Source organism: Centruroides sculpturatus, unplaced genomic scaffold, assembly GCF_000671375.1.
Source record: "Centruroides sculpturatus isolate CEXI.00-Female unplaced genomic scaffold, Cexi_2.0 scaffold950, whole genome shotgun sequence".
NCBI lineage: Eukaryota > Metazoa > Arthropoda > Arachnida > Scorpiones > Buthidae > Centruroides > Centruroides sculpturatus.
In genome coordinates this window covers 1-9,427 of record NW_019385096.1, presented here as the reverse complement: position 1 = coordinate 9,427, position 9,427 = coordinate 1, and the positions used below count along the sequence as shown (strand labels likewise).

General features: G+C 32.4%; 1 protein-coding gene across 1 annotated transcript in view; it reads right to left on the bottom strand.

Annotated features, from left to right (window-relative positions):
- LOC111634615 (complement component 1 Q subcomponent-binding protein, mitochondrial-like) overlaps positions 1-9,270 on the bottom strand; it is a gene marked incomplete at its 5' end in the record, with an annotated part of 25,954 nt that extends 16,684 nt beyond the window's left edge. Inside the window, one exon of the mRNA XM_023379440.1 lies at positions 9,123-9,270. Within this exon, the coding sequence (XP_023235208.1) occupies positions 9,123-9,270 (148 nt within the window). The remainder of the gene's footprint in view (positions 1-9,122) is intronic.
- Between the last annotated feature and the right edge of the window lie 157 nt (positions 9,271-9,427).

The window sequence follows — 9,427 nt, the reverse complement described above, 5'->3', positions numbered from 1 at the left end:
AAATGAAGTATATTACCAAGTAACCCAGTGAGAACTGCTTGCCTATCATTTTAGTTGAAAATACAAGAAGTTTTATTCCAAGCAAGCATCGCAAGCCCGCTAGGTTAATTTCTGCTGCTTGCTTGGAATAAAATTTCTTGTATTTTATATCAAAATGATAGGCAAGCAATTCTGTTAAAAGCACTGGCACTGAACGTTTCGCTTCATGCAGTCTATTTTGCAACTTTTTTTAAAATGATGTCAATCCCGAAAATCTCGGGATTAGGAAAACTTAATCCCGAAAATTTTGGGACTGAAAAGTGGTAGGGATCCCGATTTTCGAGATCCCGGGATCAAATCCTTTAGTTGGAACGAATTATTTGGTTTTACATGTAATCGTATGGGGAAAAATGATTCACCTTACGACATTTTCATGATACAATCTCAGTTTCGGAACAGATTAATTTCGTATACTGAGGTACCACTGTATATTTCAGTGGCATGCTGTCCATGGAAGCTGTGGAAGCACTACCTTGTATTTTCTAAAATATAAATACATTAAATTAATTAAAATATCTATAACCATGAGGCAGATAATAGTAAGGGCTTATCACACCAATCATAATGGCACAAACCAAGAAACCCAATTTGGACTATTTTCCAATAGAAAATAGTCCAAAACGCATTTTGGGTTTTTCGGTTTCCATACTTATGTAATCATCTTATTATACCCTCCTTTTTGTTTTATTAAATGTTTTAACTTTGATTCCTGAGCATTTGTGCCCATTATCACTGGTGTGATAAGCCCTTACTATTATCTGCCTCACGGTTATAGATATTTTAATTAATTTAATTATACCTAGGGTTAAAAGCTTCTTTAATTTTCTGTAATAATTTTGTTATATAAATACATATTGTGCAATTATTTTCATATCACAAAAGAAAAACCCTTAAAATGCAGCCTTTTTATTCATTTTTCCAAACGTTTTCAGCCATTTTGAATGGTCTTCAGGAACAGAAAGACCAAATGATTCTGATTTTGCTTTCTATAATAAACTTTCTTTTGGAACATTTAAAGGTTTGAATTTTCTTATCTAGTGCACAGGCTCATACAAAAAGAATAACAATTTCTCTACTGTTTGTCCCTTTTTTGTACTAAAATTATCATATTATGCCTGCTCTCCACACTGCAGACTTTACTCAACTCTCTGCAGTTTATCGCTAATCCTTCCTGGTTTGTCTTATGTATTTGCCATGCTTCAGCATAGTTCAGGTGTCTCTTGTCCTGGATCTTTTGTATTATTTTAGCTCTTTCTCAATCCACTATAACCTCTGTTAGGTCTGCTATAACATATGTTGCTAGTGCTGTTACTGGCTGCTTGTTCTGTACATTCCTTTTATGCTCTTTTAGCCTTTCTTTCAACAACCTCCCTGTGGCTCTGATGTAGTATAGCTCTTTTTGTTGCCTTTCGTCTTGTACAGGTAGGTATCCTATAAACTCCTGGTATCAGCTTCTGGTCTATGTTTTGGTTGTCTGTATGCAGCATTTGGTATATTGTTGGATTCCTTTTAAAAATGAAAGAATTTTAATAATATAGTACTTACAAGAGCCAACAAATTGAAGGACATGGTGGTAATGAAAAGATCTATATATATATATATAACGACCTTTTATTAAAGTTCATAAAAGAAATGCAATGCAAGACTGTCCACCTACATGCTCTGGAGCAGTTACAGGCAAGAGTCAAATGCTTTTCTAGCACAACACACAACCCTTGCAAAAGAGCTTGGAATGAAGAAGATAGTAGTAACCTCTCCATCAGTTCCTAGACTGTTCGGATTTGCCAAGACACACAAACCAGAAAGAAGCATAAGACCAGTAGTTGATAAATGCTGCTCACTGACGATAATCCTATAAAGGTTATTCAAAAACTTTATTAAAGCACACAAACCTCCACACAATTACAGCATAATACAGCTGATAGAATTGCTACAGAAAATGTAAAACATGAAACTAAAAGGAGGAGGTTACATGATGGTACTAGATTTGAAGGCCTTATACCCCTCAATCAAACCAGAGCCATGTTTTTGCCATCTTCTTAATGACTTCTTAATGAGCAAGATCAAAAATTCAGAAAATATGAAAAAACAGGTACTGGAACTGACATGTCTTGTTACATATTCATCAACCTTTAACTTTTACAGAATAACTTACACAGAACACAGAGGAGTGGCAACGGAAAGTCCTGTTTCAGGTGCATTATGCGAGATGGTCCTAAGGACTTTTTAGAGAAAGTCATTTTACCGAAATATGCAGTACACATTTTAGTATATGCATGCTATGTTGACAATGTTTTTTTTTTTTTTTGATTATCTAGGAAGAAAAACCAGACATTCAACACTTCATCAGAGACATCAATTCCAACCAATTTGGCCTAGAACTTGAACTAAAGTAAGAAAATGATAAAACTATACATTTCCTAGAAGCAATAGAAGTAGAGAATGGAGGGGAAATCACTACAAGTTTATAGAAAGCTGACTTATAACCCACTATTAATACCACGGACTCCCACAACCCCGCAAGCTATAAAATAGCAGCATCTGAGCCCTTATAAAGAGAGCATTCACGCACTGCAGCAAACTTCAAGACAGAGAATTAGATCACATCAAAGAAATAGCTAGCCAGTGTGGTGTCAGCCAGAATATGATAAAGAAAAATAGACGATAACAAAGGTAATGAGTGGGAAAGAATAGAATACACTCTGATGGAATACATGACATCCCTAAGCAAAATTTACAAAGAAATAGGAGCAGCAACAAACAAAAAGATAATTTTTATAAATTATACACCAACGTTTTTTTCTCTTAATCAAATATAATTAAACCCTAAGTTTTGGATCATTGAATTACCAGTAGCATTCCTACACACCTGCAGACACAGGATTATGGAATTTTCAAAAATTATCTAACTAATGTTTTATTCAGCATAAATTCATGACCTGCCCAATCAGTGGAAGAAAGTGAATGTAAATTGTTTTCTTGAAAAAACTATATATTTTTTCTTTTTGAAATAATTGTTGTACTATAAAACTGCAGAAAATTCCAGAAACTTTTGCATCAACCAATAAATAATTACTGGTTATGAGATTTGTTTTTCTCACAACACTCTATTATGTCTAGCATAAAATAAAATAAAGACTATACTAAAATATACGTAAATTGTTTTAAATATTCACCTTTGGTATGAAAGGAGTTAGACGATGCCATGCTGAACACATTATTTAAACTCGATCTGCACTTTAAAAGTTGACTATAGGACCGGCTTAATAATTTCGACTGTGAAATTACTCTACGACTGCATAAATTTTCCGGTAATGCCGATACAATTCTACTGTAATTGACTACAAATTTACTTAACAAAACTGAATTTCGACCCAAAGACATTTTCCTCGTGTTCAGACTTCGGAAAAAGATGGCGAGAAAACAGTGTTGCCAATTTACTAAATATTAGATTAAAAGCAATCATAATCTTTAAATTAAATTAAAATGTCTAAGTTGTTCAAATTATTATTATAATTATTCAAAAAATATAAATATAATTTGCATATGAAAATCTAAACTAGGTAATCTAGGCGAAAAGAATTAAAAAAAAATTCTTTTCGCCCTGTGGGCACTAAAAAATCCTCTTTTAACAAGCCCATTATGAATTCGGCCACACCCACAATGAAGTGACTGGGTGGTGAGGGACGGAGCCCGACATATCCGGACGGACCACTCCCCCGAAAAATTACTGGGGATTTATCGACCCATCCGGATTCGAGGCCTGGTCTCCAGAGCAGCAGGCTGCCACCTTGACCGCTCGGCTATCCGGCACTAAGTAGGCTTCTTTTTTTTTAACAAGCTCATTATGGGTTCGACCAGATTCACAATGGGGTTACCCCCCGAAAAATTCCTGGGAATATTTCGACCCGTCAGGATTTAGATCCCAGGCCTGCAGAGCGGTAGGCTGGCAATTTTTGTATCACGCCATCTAATATTATACAGTGGTACAAAAATTTATGCAGGAGTGCTGAGATGTAAGTATAGCTCGCTTCTACCTGAAAAAACCGAATTAGAATTACACGCAAATAATGTATTTTCTGTATTCATGTAATTTGGAAAATAATAAGGCATAATAAAGAAAACAATGGTAGTAATAAAATCATAAATTGGTTGATTAATCGCGTTATCCATTTTAACGACAGTTTGTTTGGCTAAGTTACGGCAATGCAACATTTGGGCGATCTGCCTAGAGGGGATGCCTTTCGGGAGGTTTTTTAAGGGTAACTGACTCTTATTCAAGCGTTACAGACGTGGAGAAAACCCGGAAAACCACGTGGCCAGCACGTCCGAGACGTAAACCCACGACCGAACTTCCAGTGTTCAGCGAACGGAACCGGTTGGCCACTAGTTGGTCTTATGACGACAGATTAGACAAATCTCCATGTATATCTGTATTCTGCATATTCAAAAATACAGTATACAGAACTTTCTCTTCAACAATTTCAGATTCTCAGAAAAACTATCAATATCCTTATATAATATATGTTTTAATTAAAATATTGCAGCATCTTTAGAATTGGTGTAATCAATATTATCGACGAATGAAACGCGCCATATTAAATGATTGGGGCAATAGTATTTATCTTACAATTTAGAAGAACAGATAGCAAAGTAGCAATATTGTCCATACTCTAAAGTCAAACCAAATGGGATATGGTATACTTAATTACTGATCCTTAAGAAAGTTGTAAGGACAAGCGGGAATAAAACTTGTTTTCAAGCGTAATATGTTTTTGTAAATAATTAAATAGAAAACAAATTCCTCAGATAATTCCTTGAAAGTTTCAAGTTCCTAATTTTGACCCTAAATAGTTTAATTACCCTTAGATATGAAGGGAATTTTGGCAACATGCCGCAGACCTATAACCTTGCGGCCGGATGGCCGAGCGGTCAAGGTGGCAGCCCACCGCTCTGGGGAACCCGGGTTCGAATCCGAACGGGTCGAAAAAACTCCAGGAATTTTTCGGAGATGTCGGGCCCCGTCCCTCACCACCCGGCAGTCCTATTGTGGGCCTGACCGAACCAATAATGGGCTTGCAAAAAGAGGCCCTCTTAGTGCACACAGGGCGGAAAGAGTTAAAAAAAAAGACTATAACTTATTTAGTTATGTAATACAGTACTTCGTAAATATTAAATTAATTATTAACTTGTTTTATTTATTTCAACACGTTAATAAACTAATAAAGTAAAACGAGCTATAATTTATTGTGACATCGACACAATGCCGGGCTGCAATTTTTTGTCATAATGCTCTCAGTTTTATAGTGGATGACACTATAAAACTTCTGTACATCATATTTTTGCTGTTAACAATAGTCATGACGGTCATCTATCTAACTCCGTTCTCGAGATTAACAAATGACAGACAGGCAAGCGGATGTCAGTAGGAATCTATAATTTGAAAATACAGTTAATATATTAATCAATAATTATTTTAATTTTCATCTATTGCATATTTATATTTAAGAAAACAAGCATTGGAACACGTTCGAGATATAGTCTGTTTCTTTTTTTGTTGCAAATTCAGAAGTATCGAGAAGTTCTGTCTGTACGTGTGGCGCAATATTGGGGGTATTCGTAGTATTCGAATTTATTTATATTCGAGATCTTGAATCTTCATACTCTTTAGTATTCGAGTGTTCACGAAGAGTATTCGCTTATCTCTAATAGAAATGGTAGTAGTAAGAAGTGATAGCTATCTTCAGTTTAAATAAACATTTTATTTGAAATATAATCATATAATCCAAGCATTAAAAAGCTTGTTATGTGAAGATAATATACTGTACTTAATTTTCTATGACATTTTCCTTATTCATTATTAGTTTTATTGTCTTTTTATCTTTAGATTAACACTTATTATTACTTGAATATTTATTAATAAGGTGGCACTAGCAATCCGAAAATACACAGAGAACACATATATTAACACAGTTTTTACTCATAAACTACAACGTAATAAAACATTTCATATTTATAAAGAAAATTTATGTAGTAAAGCAAAACTAGAAAATGACTTACATGTCTGTTATGGTGGCCATTTCATTTCTATACAGCTCTTGTTAATATTACAGACAAAATAATATTCCAAATTAAAGAACAACTCAACAGAGCCAAAGACTGTCTCTTATCAGACAAACAAATAAAGCAGGATCTATGATGTTGCAGGTTTTAGTTGATTAATAATTATATAATTAACATTAATCAACTTTTAATCAATTAAAAAATCCCCAAAATTTTAAAATCACTCTTTAATAAAAATTAAAAAGTGATTTTGAAATTTTGGAGATTTTTTAATTCAAAGAACAATATTTCTTATTCATGTCTTCTTAAGCCAATTTGTAAAGTGAACAAATGACATGGAATGATTAAGGGATTAAGGAACAAAGATAAAGTATTTGTAAAAGTAAGAATCTCTGCCTTGGTTATACTACCTTGTTTATAACTACAGTAGTAGCGATTTGATGCAACAAAGTTTTTATGCTAATGTGATAATACTCGTAGTGCATAAAAGTATTATCACGATAAATTGTTTTGCAGTCATATTGCTTCTGTGTTGTTTTGGAACTAAAATGACTTTCTTCAATCGTATCATTATAAAGCAATAGTTACTAATTACAAAATGTTATGCAATTATGTACAATGTTATGTTTAAGTAATGAAATCTCCGTTTTATTAATTAAGAAATCTTCACTCTTGCGATATTGTTGCCATTGTTTTTTCAATAAATTAGTCTATTATTATATTATTTATTCACATTTCTAAATTTATTTAGTAACTAAGAAATTTAATGAGTTAAATTGTCATTTCGACAAGAATAAAATATATGAATTAGTTATATGTTACAGGTAAAAGTGTAGGTAAAATTGATAAATAAATTATAAAATATAAATTTTATTTTATATTTTCTAACAAATAATAATTTATTTAAGTAGTTGCAGTTCTTTTAATATCAGTATAGATGCGTGACTTCAACACGTTTTATTACCTTCGGTTTCTGTTTGTATGAACCATAAGTGTTAAAATTAGTCGGAGGTGAAAACTTATTTTTATTCATGCAAAGAATTTTCTTATTTTTCTTTTTCTTGGTGAGGTATTTTATTACCTTCGATTCCAAAAATTCATATATAGTGAAAAGTGAGATACCTAACCACATTCCTGTATATCCTCCCAGATAACTGAATAATTCTATTGTCTGTAAATTATAAACTTAATGCTTAGAATTTAAATATTAATAATTAAAATCAAGAAAATTGTTACCTCATATTCGGGTGAACTACGATATGTCAATGTTTCTGGATCACGCAAAGTGATGATGAAACAAAGCAATTCTAATAATCTCTCTCTCTCATACTAATTACAGTATTTGTGTAACAAGCTTCAAACAAAAAAATAAAATACAGTAACCTCTGTTATATGACTACAGGAGTAGAAACAAAAAACCATTTAATTTTCCTGCGTAAGCTAGCTGTAATGTGTGTGTCATCATTTCCATTCAGTTCTGAAGCTACTGAATGAGAACAATGTTCTGCGAATGTTTAGTAGAAGAATTTGTCTACAGTAGTTTTCAACAGTGATCAAATTCACACAAGCATACACTTTATGATTTTCAATTTGGTATAAAAGCAGCTAAATCTTATTGCTGTATGATGCAATCATTTGGCAAGAATGTCATCTCCAAGTTTACAATCTATGATTGATTCAGTAAATTTAACCCTGACATTGCATCATCCAACTACCATCTCTTCTGCTCCATACAACAATTCTTGGATGGAAAACAATTTGCTGATGATATGAAAATTGCACTAAAAAAGCTAGTTTTCTTGTTGGGATCACCAGCTATATTCCAATTAGATAATTCTTGAAAATTCTGTAATCATGCATCTGCAGGTGTATAGGAATGCTACCAGTAATTCAATGATCCAAAACTTAGGGTTTATTTATATTTATTTAATGTATGTATATTTGTATACAGTGGTACCTCAGGATACGAACGCCCCAGCATATTAAATTTTCAGGATACGACATGAAATTTGAACATATTTTTGCTCCACGATATGAACAAAAACTCACCATACGACATTACATTAGTTTGCAGCGCCATTTTTTATTCACTTCTGTTCATTGGTCTCAGTCCACGTGTTTGCTTCGTCGTGGAAGGATCTCGCTCGATAAAGGAAATCTTGAGGTATTATCTGAAAGTGACTGATTTTATTGAAAAGAAACATCCAAAAAAGATTCACACTGGCTATATTGCTGCTCGGAGTAATGACATTTGCCTAAGTCATTTTAGAAACATTTTAAAAGTAGGCAAAGCCAAACCTCTTTGGATAGATATTTTACCAAGTGACCTCTATCCAGTGAATGTGAAAGTGCTGGTGGAAGTGAAGGAAAGAAAGCAAAAACGCAGTGAATAAAAAATTAAAAAAAAATATGAAACAGAAAAGATAAAAAAATTAGTGTTAAGTTATTTTTAAGTTATTGTTACATTATGTTATGTAAGTTTTAGTATCATTTCCCTTCTCCCTCTCTTCCACCACCAGTCTACACCTCCATCGTCGTCTATTCTCAAAGGTAAAGTGCAAATAAAACTATATTTTTTTTTAAAAATCAATTATTATTNTTACGTTTTTGATACTAAATTAACTTCTGAAGTATAATTTTTTATTGTTTTTATATTTTTCAATATATTTATTTTGTTTGTACAAAATAAAAAAATAATTTTTAATGATACAATAGTCTTCATTAGGCTTAACATTGACAAAAATTCAACGCAAAGCGACATGCAACGGAGAAAAATTTCAACATGGGATACATTAATATATTTTTTCGTACATAATCGGTTATCCGAAATATCGATTTTCCGAGCAACCCCAGTCTCCAATTGATTCAGATAAACGATGCTCTACTGTACTGCAAGTACTGAAATGATACGTAAATATCTGAAGAAATTCAAAAATTACATAAAATTTAAAAATGTCAATATAAAAATGATACTAGCTTAACAACACTTATTTCACTGAATTAATATTAAAATCACTTACTTTTCATTATTAAACTGTTTGGACATAGTCACTTCAGCTCCATCTGTTTTTATGTCAAAACCTTCAATAGTTGGAAGTTTTGATGATTTCCTAGATTTAATTTCTGCTTTGATTTCTTGTTCTAAAAACTCTGCTAATTCCTTATCTCCTGTACAAATATGTAATTATTAATCTAATGACAAGTCTTCATAACATATTTTCATATATTAACAAAGTGAAGAGGATTTAAATATCAATTCATTTCAAATATTACAGATTATAATTTTTTAATTTACAGGTAAAAAGATACTCCAGCTGAATGTAAT